Consider the following 23,326-nt stretch of genomic DNA (forward strand, 5'->3'; position numbering starts at 1 on the left):
GTTCAGGGACGTGGGGCGGGGCCCTGCGGGCTGTGCGCGTGCCCGCAGCCTCCGCTCGTGCCCGCAGCCCCTCGCTCCGGAACCGGAGCGGGATTCGTGCCAGATGCTTCCCCGCCCCCAGTCTTCCCCTCCTTGCGGTTGAGCCGCGAGCCTAAGAGTGACTCAGCCCCTCAGGGTCCTCGGAGAGCGCCTGCAGGCGCTTCAATGACTCTCCTGGGGCGCAGAGCTAGACGGGGACAGTCCCGTGGTGCTTGTCCAAGTCTCTCCGCCTTCCAGGCATCTGGGCGCGCTCACCAAGTTTTGAGTTTAGCTAAAAGTTGGCTACTGACTTCTGTTTTTGTAATTTATGGGAGATTCACCTAAAGATTGACGCTGCAGTGACAAAGGTGTCCCCGGATGTGTGGACAGATGTCGTGACATTTCTCGAAATACTTTATTTTGCGAGCTTAGACGGATCACGTCGAGCCTTTGATCTTCCACACGAGTGGACCTGGACAAGGTATCCAGGCGCAGGTTCTCCAAGCTCTTGCTGACCGACCGTACCCCGCCTCCCTTGGCGACCTGAGCCACAGTCACAGCCACAGGCTCCAATGCCCAGGGCCCTCATACTTCCCTCTGTACTTAGCTACGTTTTCAGCATTAGATATCAAAAGAGGGGTCATAGCTGACGCCTAGCGAGGAGGAGCCCCAAGCTTATTTTGCCTAGAGTCTAGCCAGGAAGATACCCCGAAAATGATTCCTGCCCAGAGTTTTCTGAAAGAGTCAGATCGCAGCTCAGCGCTCTGAAGTGCTGTGGTTGCCTTAGGGTTTCTGTTGCTGCCATGAAACACCATGTTGGAGAGTAAAGGGTTTATTTGGTTTATACTTCCATATAAGTGTTCCTCCATAGCGGAAGTCAGGACAGGAACTCAAATCAAGGCAGGACCCTGGAGACAGGAGCTGAAGCAGAGGCTGTGGAGGCTTGCTGCTTCCTGGCTCTCAGAGGCTGTGGAGGCTTGCTGCTTCCTGGCAGAGGCTGTGGAGGCTTGCTGCTTCCTTTGCTCAGCCTGCTTTCTTGGAGAGCCCAGGGATAGCGCCACCTACAAAGGGCTGGGCCTTTCCCCATCAATCACTGATTAAGGGAATGCCCTACAGGCATGTGCAAATCCAGATTTTAGGGAGGCATTTTCTCAGTCCAGCTTCTCTCCTCTCAGATGACTTTAGCTTGTGTCAGGTTGACATAAAACTAGCCAGCACGGTGGTATTCTGCACTCCCCGGCAAAGGCTTCGAAAAAGGCAATTTTGCTTACAGACTATCTTTCCCTAACTAGAATCCCAACATTTCGAACAATGGGGAAAACAAAATTAGAGGTCATCTCCTCCTCCCCTCCCCTTAAGAGCTGTCTCACAGTCTTCATAAGTTGCTCAGTCAGTTGTGCAATCACCCAGCTCAACAACGCCATTTAAAATCCTTCCCACTGGAATCTTTTTGAGAAAGCATATTTTAGGGTAAGTGGGGACCATTTGCATATTTCTGCACACATTAATAACATGGTACCGTTTTCTCACCTCTTTGAAATGCTGTTGGGATCTTAGGTTCATCACTTTTATGGACCACAGGCAAGAAAAAGAAAATTGCTGCAATTAACCCAAGGAACACCACTGCTTGTAAGAGATGCTCCAATTGATTGTAAAGACACTGAAATTAGGGCTGGAGAGATGGCTCAGTGGTTATGAGCACTGACTTCCAGAGGTCCTGAGTTCAATTCCCAGCAACCACATGGTGGCTCACAACCATCTGTAATGGGATCTGATGCCTTCTTCTGGTGTGTCTGAAGATAGCAACAGTGAATTCAGATATAGATCTTTATTTTAAAATGTTTGAAAAAAAACATGAATTTTTTAAAAAAGTGATAAAAACAAGTTACAAGTTTTTGGCAGTTCAAAGATACAAAGCATAGATTTTTTTTTTTTTTTTTCATCCAGAGAGATGTTTCTAGACTCAGGAAGCCTGAAAGCTGGAGAGAGCCAGCCCCTGCACGCAGGTTGGTTTCTGCCTGTAACTTGTGCTGCGTTGCTCTTTGGTATCCGAGTTAATCTGTTCTTCCATGAGTCATGATGCCCTCTGTGCAGCACTCTTTTGTGCTTCCGGATCATTGTTGAATAAACTAAGAGTTACTTAGTCACAGGTGCTGAGATACTGGGACAGACACTGTAATACTGAGATGGTTATTAACAAGGGTATAGTGTATATAGTGTGGATACACTGGATACAATCGTTCATTCCTAAAAGCCTGGGTTACAGTGGAATATGTTTGAAGAAAATTTAAAAGATTTTAAAATGTGCTTTGCTTTGCATGTGTTTGTGCCATATGCATGCCTAGTGTTCAGAAGGGGACATTGATTTCCTGGAACTGGAGTTACAAATGGTTGGGACACCACTATGTGGGTGCTGGGAACTGAACACGGTCCTCTGCAAAGAGCAACAAGTGCTCTTAGCCCCTGAGCTGTCGCTCCAGCCTCTGGAGTAATTTTTCAGCATCCTCCCGAAAATGGCATTAAAACTTTTATTTCTGGAATTTCCCATTTAATATTTGGCTGCTGATGAATGAAACTGTAGAAAGCAAAACTTGAGAAAACAGGGCGTGACCTTTTGCCTTTGTGTCTGCGGTCTTCATGATTAGGGTTAGGGTTCTGTACATTATTCGATAATTATATAAATAAATATATGTAGGTCTATCTATTCTTTAAAAATGCTGGACGAGCTGGAGAGATAGCTTGCAAGCAAGAGTACCTGAGTGTCATCCCCAGAACCAATGTATATGGAAACCAATTAGGGTGGTATGTACCTGTAATTCCAGCACTGGGGAGGCAAGCAGAGACAGACACGCAGGGACTCCCTAGCCAAACTGCCTAGCCTACTCAGCAAGCTCCAGGCTAGGAGGTGAGTGGTACCTAAGGAATGACACTTGAGGTTGCTCAGTGGCCTTCACATGCATGAGCGCGTGTGCACGCAGGCGCGCGCGCGCGCACACACACACACACACACACACACGCACACACACACGCACACACACACACACAAATGGTAGAAATGGTGGGCAGTGTTGAATACTTTGGGGAGCTGTTATCTTTGAACAAAATGTACCTTAAAGAAAGAGGGTTCTTGAAATATTGAAGCCATTAAATTCTCTGAATATTTCCTCAAGTGTCCCTCAGAATATGGTGGCAGCACAGAGAGCAAAGGGAAGGGACAGAATGAAGTATTTCCTCTTCTCTTTAGTATTCTCTAAGAATTCTCAATATTCTTTAGAGGTTTTGTCTTTAAATTTTATGTGGATGGTGCTTTTTCCTGCATATGTGTCTGTACACTGTGTTCATGCAGTGCCTGCAGAGGCCAGAAGAGGATATCAACTCCTCTGGGACTGGAGTCCACAGATGGTTTCTGAGCTGCTATGTGGGTGCTGGAAACTGAACTCCGGTCCTCTGCAAGAATACCAAGTGCTCTTAAACACTGAGCCATCTCACCAGCCCCGGATTATGAATTAGTAAGTAATTAGATAATTTACAAAAAGAAAGAAAGAAAGAAGGAAGGAAGGAAGGAGAAAAAGAAAGAAAGAAAGAAAGAAAGAAAGAAAGAAAGAAAGAAAGAACCTTCAAAAGCAATTGTAACTTTTAGCATGTACAAATATGGATCCCTGGATGCCATCCTGGACCAATGTACTGAAAATGTCCCTGGGTGATGGTGAACTCTGAGAGCTCCCACAAGTAAGACATGGTATTCAGACATGGACCAGAGTCACCTGGAAGATTTAAGCCACAGTGCTGGGTTGTGTCTCCAGAGATTTTGACGTAGTTGGTCTGAGGTGCTGCTGCTGTGGATATATGGGGGCTGTGTGTGGCAGGGAACATACTTTGTCAATCATAGCTTTAGGGAGAGCCAGAAAAACTGAATGTGGTTCCAAATCAGGCATGGTGGTGCACACCTGCAATCTCAGCACCAGAGAGACACAAGCGGGGGTGGGGGGTGGGGGTGGTGGTAAGTTCTAGACCAACCTGAGCTACATAGTAAGCCCTTGTCTGAAACAAAATCAAACAAGCTAATATTCCACCTTCACGTATCCTCAGTGAACAAAAGTGATTGGTTTCAGATCGCCAAGGAAAGCCTGATCTGAGGACGCCACACCCTTTATGTTTAGCAGCATGGTATTTGTGTATTACCAAACACACATCCTTCGTTATACTTGAAATTGTCTCTCAGTAGTTGTGTCTAATAGAACGCAGCTGTGGTGGAAAGGATGTCAAGTCCCTCTGCTTCTTTAGTTCCTTGCCACTCGTGTCCAACCCTTCGGTCACTTTTATAGCAGACGTCCGTTGTGGAGGGTGGACAGGCTCATCAGAACGAATGAGCATTCCCCACAAAGGAGTCTTAGCTTTACAGCACGGGTCCTATTGGAGTTACTTGCTCACTCTGGGCTTTTCCCGTCCCTATCTTAACTTGCCTGGCACCAAATAGTGTGAGTCAGTAGCCATCCTCCCCCATTAATGGACTGCACCAGTGTTTAAAAACAAACATGGCATCATCACGCACGGTGTAAACTTTAATCTCCAGATGTTAGGAGCACTGTTCCTTTCAGCCACTAACGCTATCTGTTTCCGGTATTGTTTCGATGGCTCTATTCAATGCTCTCCAAAGATAATATGGGAATTCTAGGGATTCACCTGCTAATTTCTTTTTAGCAGCTAGTGGTGGTAATATGAGAGCCCGTATCCCATGAAAACACAGGAAGTAAGGAGAGGCACTTCCTGGTCTGCCTAAGACCTCAGAATTGGTTCTCCAAGCCAACAGTAGGTTTAAATAAATTACAACCTATTCAGGAGGAGACCTGCTTTTGCCTTATGTGGTTACGAACTTGTATTGGTATTTTAGGTTTAGAAATAGTGTGTCCATTAATGGAAAAACAAGTATTTCCACCAATTAGCCCCCAGGAGAGTGGGAACGCCCCTGTATGGCCCAGGTTACTACGTAAAGGTCAAATTTAGTATCTGTTCAAAAGAAAACAAAATTCTTGTTCGTCAGGTCACTGTGGTGTGCACATGTCATCCCAGCACTTGAGAGGCAAGGGCAGGATCACCAGGAGTTCAAGACCACCCTCAGCTACTTAGATGTTATGGTGACTTTGACGTCAGCTGGGTGACATGAGATCCTGTCTTAAAACAGAAACTTCAGTTTGTGTATAAAGGGATAAACTCTCGTGTATTTTAGTGTAGAGAGTTTACATTCTAAGAAAAACAAGGCAGCTGACTAAGTCCATACCACTGTTTTACATGGAAGTCGAAAGGATGTTGAGTTAGCACTACAGACCATCAGTAGAGGCTTCATCCATCCAACTGTCCATGTAAAGCAGTACTGGTCTCATGAGGGCATGGGAAAGGATGCTACTGTCCTCCTCATCCCAGTTCCCACTCCTCTCTGCACCTACTATTGATAAGGCTTTGCCAGGCTCAGCCGAGGAGTGGGAAACACACTTCTAGAGCAGCTGTTTTCAACCTGTGGGTCCTGACTCCCTCGGCAAACTTCTAGCTCCAAAAACATTTACACTATGATTCACAACAGTAGCGAAATTACAGTTACGAGGTACCAATGAAAATGATTTTATGTTTGGGTGTCAGCACAACATGAGGAACTATATTAACCCATTACCAGGTCCTGGCTTCGGTACCTGAGGCGATGGCACTTTCAAATAGCTAATAGGCAGTAAGATCTAACACACACAAAATACTCTTTCACCATGTACAGTTCTGTGGTTGCTTCTCTAGATGTTTGAGGAATACCACTAACCGCCACTTAACCACAAAATTCATAAGTCACATCATGAATAGTAATTCTAATTAGTGTCCACACACACCCCCACAAGCTGCCCTGGGGGCCTGCACATTAAAGCTCTTATGGTCTGTACCACACAATGACAACACAAGTTGGTATCCTACTTGGCCACTAACTTCCTAATAACATACACAGGTCTTCCCTCTCTCGAGCTCATAAGAGCATATTGTTGGAGAGTGACTGGGGCAGCGGGCACTGTCATGGTTTTTGCTTTTTAAAGTGCCAGGTATGGGCCAGTTGTGGCAACATACCTTTAGTCCCAGCAGTTAGGCCAGCCTGGTCTATATAGCTAGTTCCAGGTCAGCCGGGGCTGCACAGTGAGACCCTGTATAAAAACTAAAGTGTCAGGTGCCTCTATAGAAGCTAGGGGAATACAGTACTCACAACTGTCATGACTAAAGATGTCTTTTATAATAGTGGAAACACGATCATATAGAAATATAGGCACCAGCTTTGTGAAAAACTTATAGTTTCAATTGTTTAGTGCTAGTGGCCTACAAAGGCAAGTCAGGTGGGGCTGGGGAGATGGTTCAGTGGGAGGAAGGGCTTCCTGAGCAAGCATGAGAAGTAGAGAACCAGTGTCAGTACCCATGCAGAAGCTGGCCATAGAACAGCATGCCTGCAATGTACAGTACTGGGAACGACAGTGGGGAGTCATAGGGGAAGCCTAGGCCTAGCCAGCCAACAGAGCTCAAAGGCAAGCTCTAGACTCAGTGAGAGACCCTGTCTCAAAAAGCAAGATGGAACAGTGATAGAGGAAGGCATTCAAAGCTGACCCTCTGGTCCCACGAGTGCATGCACAGGCAAGCATGACCCCACAGACATGCATAAACACGCTATAAGAGTTGCCTCGGTCATGGTGTCTGTTCACAGCAGTGGAAACCCTAACTAAAAGACCCTTTTCCAATACTGGTGGTGGGAAGAGGAAAGTTTGCTCTTAAGCTGAAACTTGTCAGATTGCTTCTACTAAGAGTCACATTAAAGCTAATGATGTGTAAGTGAAACAAAACAACAAAAACAAACCACCCTCATAGTTATCCGTTGTTGTTGTTGGATTGTTCTGCAGTATTTGTCAAGAATACATGTTGCTTGGGGCTGGAGAGATGGCTCAGCAGTTCATAGCAATTTTTGCTTTTGTAGAGGCCCAGATTCAATTCCCAGTTCTCACACAATGGCTTATCCATAGCTCCAGTGCCAAGGGGTCTGGTGCCTTCTTTTGACAGCTATGGACACCAGGCATATACACGGTGCACATGCATGCATGAGGTCAAAACACTCATAGACCTAGAAATTTTAAAAATTGAAAAAAAAAAAAAACCCAATGTATTCTGAAACAACTATGAAAAATAGAGGATTCTGGGGCTGGAGAGATGGCTCAGTGGTTAAGAGCACTGACCGCTCTTCCAGAGGACCCACGTTCAATTCCCAATACCCACATGGCAGCTTACAAGTGTCTATAACTCCAAGATCCGACACCTTTACACACTGACATCCATGCAAGCAAAACGCCAATGAACATAAAATTAAATTATAAAAAAATAGGACTCTACTTATGAGAATTTTCCAAATTCTGTTGAGCTAAAACTTAAGTTTTAATTTTTCTCTAATAAGCAGATTTTACAATCCCTAAGGAAAATAAAGCCCGTTGGATAAATGAGGAAGGTGTTGGGGAAGGTCCAGCCCAAGGGCCCAAACTCCTACTATGCTTTCTGTTTCTTTCAATAACAGATCTCTCTTCACTCCTTCTTTTAACTGGATACTTAATTGCCTATTTAGAGATCACCACTTTTGGGATGCAGCTTGTCTCCATCTGCATATTGAACCCATCTTGACATTCGAGTCTCCATAAAGCTGTCGAGAGATGGTGGGACCTTTAAGGGTTAATTAAACCATCGGAGCTCTAACCTCATGAAGAGAGTAATGTCTTCAAGAGGCTGGATTAGGGCTGGGGGGGCAGAGTGGGTTGTTATATAAAGCACTGGTTCTCAGCCTTCCTCATGCTGTGACCCTTTAATATAGTGCTTCATGCTGTGGTGACCCCCCAACCATACAATTATTATATTGTTGCTGCTTCATAACTATATTTTATGATACTGTTATGAATCATAATGTAAATATTCTATGTTTTCTGATGGTCTTAGGTGACCCCTGTGAAAGGGTTGTCTGACCCCTGGTTTAGAAACACTGTTACGGAGCAAGAGTGCCCTGGGTAGTTTGTTTCTTTCTCATGTATTATTTTGATATTCCCATATTATTTTGAATCCTTTTCTCACTTCATGTACTATTATGTAATACTGAGCTGCTACTGCTGCCGCCCTGCTCAGAGCCCTCCAGAACTTGGAATGAAATGAGCATTTTTGTCTTGCAAAGTGCCCAGCCACAAGCACATTCTGTTATAACCATACAAAACAGACTGAGGTGAGACTCTAGCTGGCTGGAACCCACTGTTGGCCAACAGGAAGTAGGCAAGAGTGACCTTTTAATTCAAAACATTTTGTTCTGAATTTCTGCCCACTTTTCCCCCCTCTGGTTGGGATCACTGGTAAGTCCAAGGCTGACTAGATCTCTGGATTGCCTGTGGATCGGCTCACCCATGGATGGTTGAACTTGACATCCTATGTCCCCTCCTACAGCAGCTTCTTCTGTACCCTAATCTGTACAGCTTCTTTCCCTGAAGAGCCCCACAAAAGTCCTCTACCCACTAAAGTGAGTTGGACTTATTAAAACACCCAAAAAAAAAAAAAAAAAAACCCACATTCAAGTAATTAAGTAACATTTATTTTACATAAAACAATTTTCAAAGAATACATTTAAAAACCATCTAGATACTGATTTGATAGCATTACAAAAAATTGAGAGGCACAATTGAAGTCTTCAAATAAATGGTGAGGGTGAAGGTGGGGGGTCTATACCTGCTGTCCACTGTGTTTCCTGGGGCTCCTCACACAGGAGCCTTTCCATGAGGCAGTAGTGCACTTTGAGCAAATTGAATAAATCACATAAAATATATACTTTTTTACAGAAAGTGTTATTGTATCATCACTTTCAATTACTTATAAAAACTTCATTTTCGAATTGCACAAAAGTTCTCTTTAAAACTGATAATTCCCAGAAGACAGGGTTTAGATCTATATGTCTAAATAACTCATTACAAATTAATTAAATCTCTATTTCTCCACAGATAGAAAACAATCTATGAAGAATTACATCATTTAAGTGGGACATTTAAATTTTCTTTTCGTAGGAAAATAGGTTTATACATTTGTCCCTAGTCAGCTAACCTTTCTCCCCCTACTTTAAAACAGATCACAGGGTGTTCAGAACTTTCAGATGGAGTACCTGTGCCACAGTATTGTGTGTGTGTGTGTCCGACCAGCCCATCTTGTCTATCCCTCTGCTGCAGTATCCAATTATCAAAAAGGCACGTGGCTACATTCTTCAGAACAGTTTTGGTCTTAAAAAAAAAATCACATGTTTATAAGCCGTGATTTCAATCGTGTTTTAAAACAAAAATACTAGACAAACTCATTTCTCAAGGCAGGCGATAGAGAATCCACCACGCGTCCCTCTGCAGACAGCGTGTCACTTCCCGTAGAACTTCTTGTTGAGCAGGTATATGAGAAGGTTCACGTTCACTTTCACCTTATCAAACATCTTCATCACGGCCACCCCTTCATACTGCATCTGAAGTAAGTCCTGGAACCAGAAGCAAGGATGACATCTCAGTGTGACATCACTGTTTAAGAATGGACTAGAAGAATCAATGACGTAATAGACCTGGCTGATCCAATAATCCCACCGTGGCTTCTAAAGCATTAGCTGGCTTAAACACACAGGTGAGTTAGGACTCGGAATCCTGCGCCCTAGGCTTGGGGACTTCTGCTGTGGCAGCTCTGGGGTGAGAGTTGCATTTTAACAAGTTCATAAGGGACAGTGAGTGGTGCTGTGGTCAGGACACACTTAGAGAATTACTGCCCTGCATGGAAGAAAGTGACTTAATGATAGAGAGGGGGCTGCGGTTAGAATTTGGGGGTACAGAGCTAGTTTGTGTGTGAGAGCTTTTGGGCTTGAGCTTCAGCATTGGAAAAAAAAAACTGTATGAAAGAAAATTATTATCCAATAATATCAGACACAATTTTCTTTTTCTTTTTTTTTTTTTTTTGGTTTTTCAAGACAGGGTTTCTCGGTATAGTTCTGGCTGTCCTGGAACTAACTCTGTAGACCAGGCTGGCCTCGAACTCAGAAATCTGCCTGCCTCTGCCTCCCAAGTGCTGGGATTAAAGGTGTGCGCCACCACCGCCCAGCAGACACAATTTTCATTTCAGTCTTACAATTAATGTGTGTGTGTCTATTTGTACGTGTGTGTGTCCATGCATGTGGCATGCATGTGGAGGTCAGAGGACAACTTGTGAAAGTAGGTTCTCTTCTTCCACCCTCTGAGTGCCAGGAATTAGACCCTGGCTGCCGGACTTTTGCAGTACTGTTTGTCAGGTACTGTGTGACACACAGAGAGCCACAGTGGCCTTCGTATAAAATCCCAGCTCACCTGAATATTGAGTTGCACCTTTTCCATCTCAACACCGAGGAATTTGGATCTGACGTCAAAGATGCCCATGTCCTCAGTAGCTATGATATCGAACATAACATTCTTAAACCTATTGAAGAGGGACAGTCAGACACGTGCAATCACAAGAAACCATGTGCCTGCATGTGTGGTGTGTCTGCATGCATGGTGTGCCTGCATGCACGGTGTTCCTGCATGTGTGGTGTGCCTGCATGCACAGTGTGCCTGCTGGGGCCATGCACCATGGCTTCTGTTGGTCCTTCCACCTTGAATTCACACACTCTCAGCACTCTACTGGAAGTGGTTCCGGCCAGGAGCTGTCACAGCTCATGGTTTTGAAATGCCAACACTGTTTAGTAATTGTAGGCAACTGTTCCACAAAGATCAAAAGGCAGCCTTTCATGCTCACTGCTCTGACTCAGTTCTTTTGAAGAGACCAAGAGAGACCCTGGTATCCATACACTGGACAAACCTTAGGACATATAACTTATGGGTACACACCCTTCCTAGGACTGATCACATCAGTGTTTGATGCTGAAGGTTGGGCGGTGGGGTGGGGGTGAGGTGCTGGAGGGTAAGACTAGTGATCTGTAATGTAGGCTAAGCCTTGCTGGAACAAACAGACCCTCCAAGCCACCCTGGACCACCGAGGAATGCTGAGTCAGCTTGTGTGTGAGTGGAGGGCAGGTGTGTTCTCAGTAGATGCTGGCCTGTACTTACTGGTTGGTTTGAAGGTCATCTATGCCCAACAGGACACCTTTGTCATGTAGCTTGGCTGCTGTGTACCTCACTGGCTTCACTCTCTTCGTCCCTTTGGGCTCTGCTTTTCCATCCAGTTTAATTGATCTCCGAGAATTTCTGAGCAAAAGGGATCAGATGACCTGTTGTTAAGATGTTCCGGACAGTGCAGCAACCATGGCCAGAGTGACGCCACTGTTCACATGGTGAGGGTGGGGCTAGGGGAGGGGCCGTACTGGTCTGTGATAGAAGGTGACAATGGTCTCTATGCTTTGGAATCACTACCCAAGTGGATTTCCTAAGTGTTCTCAGGCATACTGAACTAAGTGTCTGTCTTATAAGTCACTGTAAATAGCTCTTGAGTAATTACATGACCTTCTGGTTCCAAAGTAAAGATATTAATAAAACTAATTTAGCCCTGTTCCAAATATATACTTTAAACATATCAGTTTGTATTTTTCAAAATGAGTGGTTTTCATGGTGCTTTGAAATCAGTGCATTCGTTTGCTATAAGTAACTTCATTTAGCCTTCAGAGTAACACCGGAGAAGATGGCACTCTCAGTTCTGTGGTAGACATGAGAAAATCCCGATCACAAACTGTGAGAGACTCACAACCCACATTAAGACTACAGAGTTCAAGGCTCAACGTTGCTGAAACCCCTAGGGGTCATTTTTGACTGAAAGTTTGCTTGATTGATTTCTGCTTGGGTAGAGTGTTAAAAAAAGACTTGTCCAGCCTTCAAGCAAATGAACGAGTCAGGAGATGAGGAGACTATCTCTTTTTTTCAGACTTCCTGTGAGTAATACTATCGATTTTTCCTACACAGTATCATTTCCTACTGCTTTTTATGCAGGTGAAGGTTATCTGGAAACATTGTATCACACACTTAAATGGGTAATTAAGCTTTAATCAGCATTGACCCAGTCTAGTGATAAGAATACTTATCAGCAAAGAGTTGTCACTGAGAGTCATTATCTTGTATATTAAAAAAGTCTATAGTTTGTACACTAATGGATATGAGAGAGCTGCCAAGATTTGGCCTATTGTGTCAGTACTGACTTTAAAAAAATCAACAAGGCACTTTAAATCATTAAAATTTGGATTATTAAGTTGTTCTGTGCAATTAGCAAATTCCTGGCTTATCTAACACCATCAGGTGAACAAAATCCTATTCATCATAAACATTCTCAAGTCAAGTAAACATATAGGTGCTGGGTAGTTTTATGTCAAGTTGGCTCATCTGAAGTCATTTGAGACCTTAAAGTCACTTTAAGGCCAATCTGGGAAACCTCAATTGAGAAAACACCTTCATAAGATCAGCAGGAGGCAAGCCTTAGGGCATTTTTTTTTAAATTAGTAATCAATGGGGGGTGGAGAGGGGGCAAGCCCACTGTGGGTGATACCATCTCTAGGCTGGCGGTCCTGGGTTCTATGAGAAAGCAGGCTGAGCAAAGCACTAGGAACAAGTCAGTGAGCAGTACCCCTCATGTTCTCTGCTTCACTTCCTGCCTCCAGGTTTCTATTTGAGTTCCCTCACTGATGGACTGCGATTAGGACATGCAAGCCAATAAAACCCTTTCCTCCCCAGGCTGCTTTGGTCATGGTCTTTATCAGCAATAGAAAGCAAACTAGAACAGTTCCAAACCAACTCAGGCCACCACCAGTACCGTAGTCTTCCCCCAAACAAATCACAACACTAGGAATAGACACCAAGGGGATCTAAACTCACTTTCTTTTCAGGTTGTCTACACACGTCTTGATGTAGGTGTCGTAATAATTAATTTGATCTTCATAAAATGCTGCCTTCTTATTAAGTGCGTTCAGGGTCTGCTGAAGTTTCGACAGCTCAGCTTTTCGAAGCTTGCGGTAGATTCTTTGATTTCGAATATCCTGTAACAAGTAAAGGCTATAATGACGGGCTGAAGGGAACCTGGTTCTTGCTTCTTCTAGAGACTGATACTTTAGAAGAAGAAAAAGCAGGCAGCAGGCCAGTGTATAACTGCTGATTATAGTTTATCTCAGGCACCTCATTATATATATTAACACAACAGAACACGTTGTTATCACTTTCTGCTTCAGATCTGGAAAAAATCCAATTTTTATTTTAAGAAGGTTACTAAAGTTTATTTCCAACCCCTCAGTGAGAAGTGGGCTGGGAAGATGGATCAATCAGTAAAGTCCTTTCTAGAGGACTTGAGTTCAGATCCCTACAGAATGGTAGTACATATGTGTAGACCCAGAGCTTGGGGGCACGGACAGGGAGCCCTTGGGGGGCTAGGCAGATAGTTAGCTGAAACGACTGTGAAATTCAGGTTCCAGAGAGACTTGTCTCAAAAATACGGTAGCAAGCTATGAAGAATGGCACTCGGTGTTAACCTCTGAATTTCACTGACCTGCTCAGAGAAGAATATAGACAAACACACACACACACACACACACACACACACAAAGTACAGATACCACCCGCCCCTAAATTGAGAATCACCTAATAGTTTTAAAAAAAAAAATGCTATCAAAAAGGCTCAAAAGGGTCGAGGCCAGCCTGGTCTAGGCACAATGGTGCACACCTTGTCACCCAGCACTCGGGAGGCTGAGGCAAGCAGTTTAGAAGATCAATGTGTTCCTGGATGAGCTGACAAACTAGAGAGCAAACGGGAAAACAGGAGACTCTGTCTCCAAGTCAGTAAAGGAAAAAAGGAATTCAGAGAAAACATTAGCCAGAGACATGTGATTTCTTCAGGCTGCTTTGAACTTTCCTCTTTGAAGAATATTTTAAGCCCCCAAAGTTAATGTTTACATAGCATCTCACTTTAGCGACAACTCTCATGACTTGAGAAGATTGAAAACTGAAAACGTACAATTGACTGAGTCTCCCATTTCTACAGCTTCATACTGAATTTGAACAAATAAGAACTAAAAATACAGAGGAAAAAAGAAAACTGCCTTTGTAATGAGCACAGTTAGTCTTTTATTACTCCCTAACACAGTGCTTAGATTGTATTTGGGGTTTTAAACATATGTATACTATATGGGATACGACTTAGAGTATATGCCACCATGATGGCACACACTCGTTGGTCCCAGCCACTTCAGAGGCTGAGACAGGAGGACGGTTTGAGCCCAGAGGTGAGTCAGTCTTGGCAACATGGCAAGACATATATTACTTTTTAGTAAAACATGCACAGGAGGGTGTGAATAGTTTACATGTAAACATTCTGCATTTCATATAAGAGACTTGAGCATCCATGGACTCCGTTATCAGCTGGAATCCTAAACCCAGTTTCCTCCAGATAGCAAGAAATGACTATACTTAGATTTAAATAGAATTCGTAGAATACAACAAACAGTTTTTTTTTTTTTCCCTTCCTCCTCATAGATTAGGAGAGACGTGTTAAAACTAAACTTGCAGATCTAGGTTTAAAACATCCTTCAGTAAGGGCTGGGGAGAGGTCTCAGGAGGAAAAAGCACTTGCAATGCAAGCCCGCTGACTTGTGTTCGAGGCCCCGAACCCACATAAAAAACTCAGATGTGGCAGCATGAAGCTGTAATTGCAGCACTCCTTCTGTGAGGTGGGAGGTGGGAACCAGAGTTGGCTGGAAGCTTGCGGACCAGCCATCCTGGAGGACTCTGAGCAGCAGAGACAGGAGAAACTCTGCCTCAAAAAGGTTCTCCCTCCACGCATACATCTCTCTCTCTCTCTCTCTCTCTCTCTCTCTCTCTCTCTCTCTCTCTGTCTCTCTCTCACACACACACACTCTCTCTCACACTCATGTTGTCTTTAAATAACAATTAAAAATAATCCAGTAAACTATGAGAACATTTCGCTTGAGAATGCTGTTTCACACTGTGTTTCCTTTGTGAACAGATTAACACCAACTGTTTCAGGGACTCAGAGGCATATTCCCCAACACGGTCTGAAATACAACTTCACTACTAGACAGAGCCTTCTCAACGATGGCAAACAGTTCTGAATTCTGTCTCTCATATTCTCAAAGAGAACTATTCTCCAACCATACTTCGAAGAGAAAGGATGGCTTCCTTAGGTTACTCAGGGAAGAAGAAATAACCCTTCTGCTAAAGTGACCATAACTTTCTACCAAAGAGTCAGACTGTGCATTTCCTCCAGGGGATGGCAAAGATGTTCCTCTCTTTATTTTACTGCTTTTACGCTCAGACCCATATGAATGTGTACATTCGAATCAAAAGAATGAAATGTTGCTTTTAACCCAAATATGTCCTTCCTTATCCTCAGCAAACAGATCCCAACCGCTTCCTGTTTCCTTGCACAAAGTTGAGATCACTTTCCCAGGAAATTCTCAAGTGCAGAACATCCCACGAGAAACAGAAACCTTTTAAGTCTGAGCTGAGGTTAAGGCTTGACTGCCTCCTTCAGAGCAAATTCACAGGGACCTACAGTTACCATCTCAGTGGCAGCTCTGAGGAGCAATTGGGACTTTATGACAATTAACACTGAAGAAAATAGTATTTCCCAAAGTGTCGTAAAACCAGCAAGCAAGCAAGCAAGCAAGCAAGCAAAAAACCAACTAGCCATGGCTTAAAGTTGAAACAGCACTGCTCGTCACAGCCCCAGAGTGTTTACCCTGGTGTGTCTGAACTCTCCTCCTGGCTTGGGGGAGTTGTATTCCTTATTGAAGCTGCAAATCCTTGAAACCTTTAAAAATTCAGAACACTAGGAAAACAGGAACTCCGTATATTCTCACAAGTCCCCATGTCATCTCCCAGGATGCCCTACATGTGCCAGCGAATGTCTACGGGGGGAAAAAGGAAGAAAGATCTTTCTAGACACCTTGGCAATCTCGTTGAGAATGTCTTGGTATTTGTTTTTGGATGACACGTGTCCAGTCTGCTCCAGCGTCCGTAGATTCCTCTGGATCTTCCTCTTCTTTTGCTCAAGAGGCAGGCATGCATCTTCTATCACCGCTTGGCTCTGCTTCCCTTCCTCTGGGGTCCTGGAGTCTACAACAGCACGGCTCTCCATATCTTTGGTGTGCTCTAGGTCCTAAAGAGAGAATATCAACATGTCACCTCCATTCCCTCATGTCTTAAACATTAGCACCTGGAGGTATTCTTTGTGGTTTTGAAGGAAACTCTGGAAGAAAAATCATTTCCAATTAAAAACAAACAAACAAACAAACAAAAAAACCGATTTAACAAACAAACAAAGATAACAATAACAGAAACAAAACAAAAGTAAACACAGAAGTAATACTGGACTTAATTTGGTCAAAGTTCAAAGGTGCCGTTTTCTTGCCAAGGTGACAAACTGCCTTAGTATAACCATTACTTTGTAATTCCCTGGATGAAGAACCTCAATTTCTGGGTAGCCCAGTTGAGAAAACTAATAGTACATTTTGTACTAATGTGGGGCTCTAAGAGTCCGCTGAGGTCTCACAAACCAGCCTCACTGACAGATTCGTAAACCATTTAACAGCAAAGCAGCCAGAGCGTGTCCTTCTCATCCCAGAATCTCTCTCTCACAGTGAACTGGGCAGAGTTCCTTTGAACCACAAGCTAAAGATATTCCTGCAAATGACAGTTCCAAAGCGCACGGTGTGCACACAAATGAACGTTAACCAGCCAGTCTGTCCAAGAAGACAGTAACACAAGGAGACTGGAGGTGTTCTATTTCACTGTACAGACAACCGACACCATAGATCAATTCTATGGTGTAACTGTTATAGAGTAATAGGGTGTCTGGGCACAGCAATGGCTTACTGGGTCAGCAGTCAACAATAGAGCTGGTAGGTGATACACTTAACTTGTGTCAGGCACTACTGCATCCGTTTAACATGTTCCTCCCTAACCTCTGTCTCACTTTGTCTTGTCGGTGAATTAGAAATTACAAGTAAGGCAGCTAAGGCCCAGAAAGATTTCTAATTGGCCACAGTCACAGGCTAGGAGGCGTGAAGGTGTTCAAGAGTCCAGATGTCTGTGTATGGTCTCTATCACTAGCTTCCGATACATCTGGGATATATTGAAACAATCATGGCAAAACAGAAACAAAAACAAAACCCTTTTTATCTTAAATCGGTATATTTATACATCCAGATTGCTTAAAAACATTCACACATGTTTCACGTAAGATGGCTTGAAGTTTTGTTTTTGTTTTTGTTTTTAATTAAATCTGGAAACAGAATGATTTCTTGGCACCCATTACATTAAGAACAGGGAATCTATGAGCACAACCCATTAAGAAGTAATTAGACAATTCTGTTAAGTTGGTTAGGAAGTGGCAATTATTGGCACTAAAATAATAACATAGGGATTAATTGATTTATTTCAGAATGAACTGAATAATTTTTTTCCCTTTTGTTGTTGTTGAGACAGCTCAGTCTAGCCTTGAGCTCCTTCTGTCTAGTGCTGGTATTACAGGCACCTAATTAATGTAGCTCTGGCTAGCCTGGAACTCATTATATAGACTAAGCTAGCCTCAGACCACAGAAATCTGTCTGTCTCTGTTTCCCAAGTACAGGGATTAATGGCAATGTGCCACTATGCCTAGTTCAGTGATGAATCTTAAAAGATGTTGGTAAAAATGTTAATCTCAGACTGTCATGAAACCTGAGTTGTTTGTGGCAAGGTTAAGGTACCAGGATACCATGGTCTTAGACTCTCACTTTGGATGCACTTGGTAAAAAAAAAACCCTTTGGTTGTGTGAGATAGCTCTCTTCTAAGGCAGCAGATACATAACAAGGATTTTGATATCCTATCAAACAGCATGATTTCTTCACTGATGTATCTATAGCCATCTACTGAATGACAAAGCTTATGGTTCACATCCAGAGGCTCTGAAAGGTACAGAACTCTAGTCTTACTGTAGAAAATAAATAACACCCAGTACACATTTGAGAGGGCATCTTCCGCTTCTCTCCCACTGATATTCCACGTGGGCTTCAGATATGAAGTCTACATTCAGGGACTTCAGACATGCATGTTCCCCTATTCGACAGTGAACATTTTATGTGAACACTAAGATAGAACCACCACCATCTATCTATTAACTTATTATTGTACATGTAGAGACAAGTCACCTGCTGCTCAGTTGCTGGGGTCTCTAAGATTTCAATCAGGGTGCTCCCCGGCTGGTTCCGGGTCACATCGATGATCAGCTTTTTGGTCCTTACAAAAAAGAAAAAGAGACAGATGTTCAGACAGCAGTTTTGATGCACAAAAATCTGTTTCTCTCATAGGAATGCATTAAGCAGCTTCAATGATTCCCTAAAGTAAAGTGTTCTTGCTCAAAATGCCTTAGAGCCTGCAAACGTCTGATAAACAGAGTCTGGGCTTTATATGCTTAACAGTAAGACCAATCTCTCAGTACTGTACACAAATATGACATAAGATTCCTTACGGCACCAGGGACCGGTGCTGCAGATACAGCCTGCTGCTGGAAAGGACTTAGGAAGGCTTGCCTAACTGACTTCTGAGCCTGTGGATTCATCATAACTAAATTCCCTTGTTTGCTCAAGTGAGAAAAGTATAAGCCAGTGTGAAAGCCAGTGGGAGCAGAAGTCCCCGGTGAGCCTTGGAAGCTTTGGGCTTTTGGTGAGCCCAGCAAAGGGATGGGAGTTCAAGGACACAGGAGACTGGCAGACAGGGCCCTGCGTGCTTGTGCGAGCATGAGCAATGCAAGAGGCTGAGGACAGGAGAGCTGTTGTAGGCAAGTTCGGGGCTGGCAAACCACCCTGGAAGTGCTGAACCATTCATTCTTCCATAGGTGCTCGTTAGCAACTGGCTGTCCCTTTTAATTAGGGATTGGGTTATGTAATTACATTGAAGGTGGGGGCTGGGGATGTATCTCTGGAGAACACGTGTGAGGCCCTAAATTCAAACCCTCATACTATAGAAGCCACACAGCAAAAGGCAAAACCCCCAAAGGGCAAACGTTCACATTTGATCCCTGTTACCCAGGGTGGGAAGTCTATTATTTGAAAGAAGTTCTCTCCCAAAAGACAGAAACAGCAACAGTAGCTGATGAACCACACACAGGGCCGATCTGCAGCTCGCCGTTACCACAGCCCTGGTCCTCTACTGAATTTCAGTGCTGTCAAAGAGAATGAATTTCTTCCTTAACCACAGCAGGAAGATCACTGAAGATGAAAATAAGCCATATTCTGAGGCACAAGGTGGCTTCTCCTGAATCAGTCCTGGTTAGCCCCAAATGTGAGATTTTAGAAATGGGAGAAGATCCAGTAAGTTATTTGCAAACGTGGCCTTTCTCATTCCCTATTTATCTCCTGTCGTCACAAGAAGGGCAAGCATGACAGACACAGCTTCCTTTTCTTCCTTCTCCCTGGTCTCTGGAGAACAATTTCCTCCAGCCCCGTGACCTTGCCTGCTAGGGATTTTCAGGCTGTCTGAGAATGCACGGCTACAGACTTCAGAGAGTCCAACGTGGGTCCACAGCTAATTATAGCCCTGTGGGAGATGGCAGTGTTCCTGAGGTGGCCAGGCCTCAGGAAGCTGCCTGTCCCTTCCCACACACACACCCCAGCTTCTCTAATCATCATCAGGAATGAATGAGATTTAGCATCTAGTCCAGGCTGGCCCCAAATCTGAGATCTTAAATGTCTGGATTACAGGCACGTTCCTCCATGCCTGCCTGGCCTTTAGGCAGAAACACCGAGTTGAAAACAAAAGCTTTTGATGACTTTAAAAACTGTCAATACTGAACGATTCTCATTTGAAATAACATTCTAGTAGCTATGTTCAGCTAATTATCAAATATGTGACAGCATTTATACCGGCTTCCATCAGGACAGAAAACTCTTTGTTTGCTCACAAATTGCTGAAGGACTTTTTGTTTGTTTGTTTTGTTCTTGGAATTCTAGATGACGTCAGGCCTGTGGAATCCATTGCCAAAGTTCTGCTACCTTCACAGTCTACAAGCCAGCACCTGCTTCAAGTGCAGGGATCTCAACTCCCCCTCCCTACTATGTGCTCAAGGGCGAAGGGCATTCTGGACAGGCAGATAGACGGCCACCTGGAGCTCCCCCCACCCCGCCCCCTCACAGTTTGTTACTTATGAGCTACCTGGGTCAGTGCAAATTACATAATCCTTATAGGGTTTTTGTTTTTTTTTTTTTTTTTGTCTTGTTTTGTTTTAATTTTTAAAATGGAAACAATCTGATAGAAAGACATCATTTAAAAAGCCCTTTGTGCTGTGGTCTGACAGATGGTGAGGAGCACACCTGTAACCATGGGAACTATGTTACACAAGATGGCAATGGCTGGCCATCAAGTACCACTGAGCCCCTGAGACCTGCTGGCTATGGGTGCAGGTCACAGATGAATAATACCTCCTTAACAATCTCTTCCATTCATTTCTTACAAAAATGAAAATATTTTTGATACATTGAGTTAAATAGAACATAATTACTAGATAATTTCTGCTCCCAACAAAAACCTTTTTTTTTTTTTTGGCATATGAGGCCTGTCAGTGACCCTGATCTGACCACTGCTTACGGCAACCATGTACTGAAATGTCACACTACCTTCTATAAATAGTAACACTCATCATGTGTCATTTTTAAAATGTGTAAATAAACCCTGGAAAAATGAAAAGACAAAAAAAAAAAATAAAACGGTTTCATCTGATTCTTTCTAGAATGTGGCTTTTTAGAACATTTAAGGTTCTATGTATGGGTCCTTCTAAAATGTTTTTCTTTGAAAATGCGATAGTCAAACATTCCATTCTTCGACTGGAAGCTAGTAGCCTGAAGACCTACTTAGTCATAGGACCTCAGCACAAAGAGGACATTGGAAGACAGCCCACTGTCTGAAACACAGATGGGGCACAAAGAGTTCCGAGGCCTGAGGGGTGGACAGAGATCATCACACTCGGGTTCCTAGCACTGCAGACGACAAGGCAAGCTGCTGGTCTACATTATCCATGGCCCCCATCACTCTGGGAGTTACCTGTACCTCCTACCATCCCGACAGCCTGTTTGTGCTGTGAAGGAAACACAAACAGAACACATTCTCTACCACTGAGTCACAACCCAAGTCACCATCCCCTCTTTTTCTAGTACCTTTCCAAAAAAAAAAAAAAAAAAAAAAAAAAAAAAAAGCCTCTGAGGTCTTTAAACCTTCGCAGAGTAGCATCTACAGAGTTCACATTTTGGCTCATGGTCGGGTCGGTTGCCAATGACCTTCTAAACGTAACCAGTGCAAATGTAACTTTCTAGCTGTGTCTAGCTGGCATATTGTATACTAGCCTGTAGAGTGTTCAACCATCTGTAAGACAGACTCATCCAAACATGAAGAGGCCCCTAACTCTGGGAAAGAATTACTGAAGAATAATGAAATCCACCAGGGAGTTTACTCATCAGGACTTGGCTGTGCACAAGAGCTCAGAGCATAACTGCTCGGCTTGGTCTCTCCACGTATGGCTCTGTTTTTCTGCTTTATAGTGTACCCAAGGTTGACAAGGGGCTGGTGCGTGTGGAAGTTCAGAAGTACTTGGTAGTGTTTAAAATGGCAGTAATATCAGTACATATTTTGGCAGTGGACCTCAAACATCACCTCGGCCACTGAGCCCTCCAGCCAGGGTAAACTGAAGGTGAGGGAATGTCTCTGGTAGGATAATGGCCATTTAAGCTGAACCATAGGCTAGGGGAAAATTCTTAAGAGATGACAGTGTGAGCGATATCACTGCTAAGTAGGATTGGAAACCACAAATATACTGGCTCAAGGTCAACACATAGTTCTGTGAAAAAGCAAGCTGAATAAAGCTATAAGGTCACACATATTTTAAGATGAATCGTAAGCTATAATAATTGAGATTTACAGCTGTATAATTCTTTATAATTTAGAGATGTGACGGTGTCACTGCCCTGCAATGGTTTTCATTCTTTTTTTCTGGGGCTTCCAAGGTCCTGTGCCCTTAGGGATTGCAAAACTTTGTGATTAAAAGTGTAGGCTCTGGAGGACTTAAAATTATCTGGATTTAAATCTTGATTCCAGTAACTGGCATGTTGCCCAGGAAAAGGTTTACATCTGTTTACATCTGTCTTGCCCTCACTGTTCTCATCCATGAAATTCTGATGGTAGCCTCCATCCTCATGAGGTTCCTGAGAGTACTGTGTGTGTACGTGTGTGTGTGCGCGCACACACACACACACACACACACACACACACACGCACAGGCACAGTTCTCCCTCCCTCCGTTCCTCTCTTCCTTTCTCTCCTCCCTCCATCCTCTTCTTTGAGTTGATTTTTTTCTTTCTTATTAATGTATTTTTCCATTTTAGTTATTTTATAACTTTATGTGGTACAAGGGTTTTGCCTGCATGTATGTCTGTGTAACACATGCATGCTTGGTGCCTTTGGAGTTTGAAGGAGGGCACCAGACCTCTGAGATTACAGATGGTTGTGAGCTTCCATGTAGGTGCTGTGAATCAAACCCAATTCCTCTGCAAGAGCAACAAACGTTCTTAACTGCTGAGCCATCTCTCCAGCCCCAATGTCCTTTTCTATTCAAAATTGTATATAAGAGGGAAAATATATGCAAATCACAGATATGCTACTATGAATATATAAAGAACACGTTCAACCCAGGAATAACACCAACTTCAGGTAAAGTATGTTTGTTTTCAGTTCTGGGAACAAGGGCCCTATGAATGCTAGGAATACTGTCACTGAGCCCTTAAAATGAGCAGAATATCTGGATGTACAATCCACAGAGGTGACGTGTAACTGCTCTGTAAGCACATGAGAAGAAGTTCAGCATTGTTAATGAATGGAGAATTACAAATCAAAGCCCCCGTGAAATACTCCTCCACACCCACTGAGGTGCTCAGTAATGAAAGAAGGAAAGGGGAGGTGTTAAGAATGCAGAGTTTGGAACCCTTGTAGTTTGTTGGGGAACGTGACCTAGCATGACTACTGTGGAAAACATTTTGGTGGGCTACCAAAAACTATACACAGGATTACCATCTGAGCCAGCAACTTTATGCCCAGGTATACAACCAAAAGAAATGTAAAGCAGTGTTTAAACAGAAACATATATATATATTAACACTAGTCACAATATCTAGGTGGAAACCACATAAGTGTCAATGAACAGATGACTAAGCACACAAAGTCTACCTTTTGAATATTATCCAGTGAAATATCAGCTGGAAAATGCATG

The 23,326-nt window shown here is 43.5% G+C and overlaps 1 protein-coding gene across 2 annotated transcripts in view; it reads right to left on the reverse strand.

The window, feature by feature from the left end:
- Positions 1-8,622: 8,622 nt before the first annotated feature.
- The window catches only part of Iqgap2 (IQ motif containing GTPase activating protein 2), a 264,536-nt gene continuing 249,832 nt past the window's right edge, over positions 8,623-23,326 (reverse strand). For both annotated transcript variants that reach the window (XM_076927203.1, XM_076927202.1), the window contains exons 31-36: positions 18,225-18,312; positions 15,979-16,191; positions 12,900-13,060; positions 11,151-11,288; positions 10,413-10,521; positions 8,623-9,562 (exon numbers count right to left, since the gene is read on the reverse strand). In XM_076927203.1, coding sequence (XP_076783318.1) covers positions 9,449-9,562; positions 10,413-10,521; positions 11,151-11,288; positions 12,900-13,060; positions 15,979-16,191; positions 18,225-18,312 — 823 coding nt within the window. In that variant the 3' untranslated portion in view covers positions 8,623-9,448. The remainder of the gene's footprint in view (positions 9,563-10,412; positions 10,522-11,150; positions 11,289-12,899; positions 13,061-15,978; positions 16,192-18,224; positions 18,313-23,326) is intronic.

This window comes from Arvicanthis niloticus, chromosome 29 (genome assembly GCF_011762505.2).
Source record: "Arvicanthis niloticus isolate mArvNil1 chromosome 29, mArvNil1.pat.X, whole genome shotgun sequence".
In the NCBI taxonomy this organism is placed as follows: Eukaryota; Metazoa; Chordata; class Mammalia; order Rodentia; family Muridae; genus Arvicanthis; species Arvicanthis niloticus.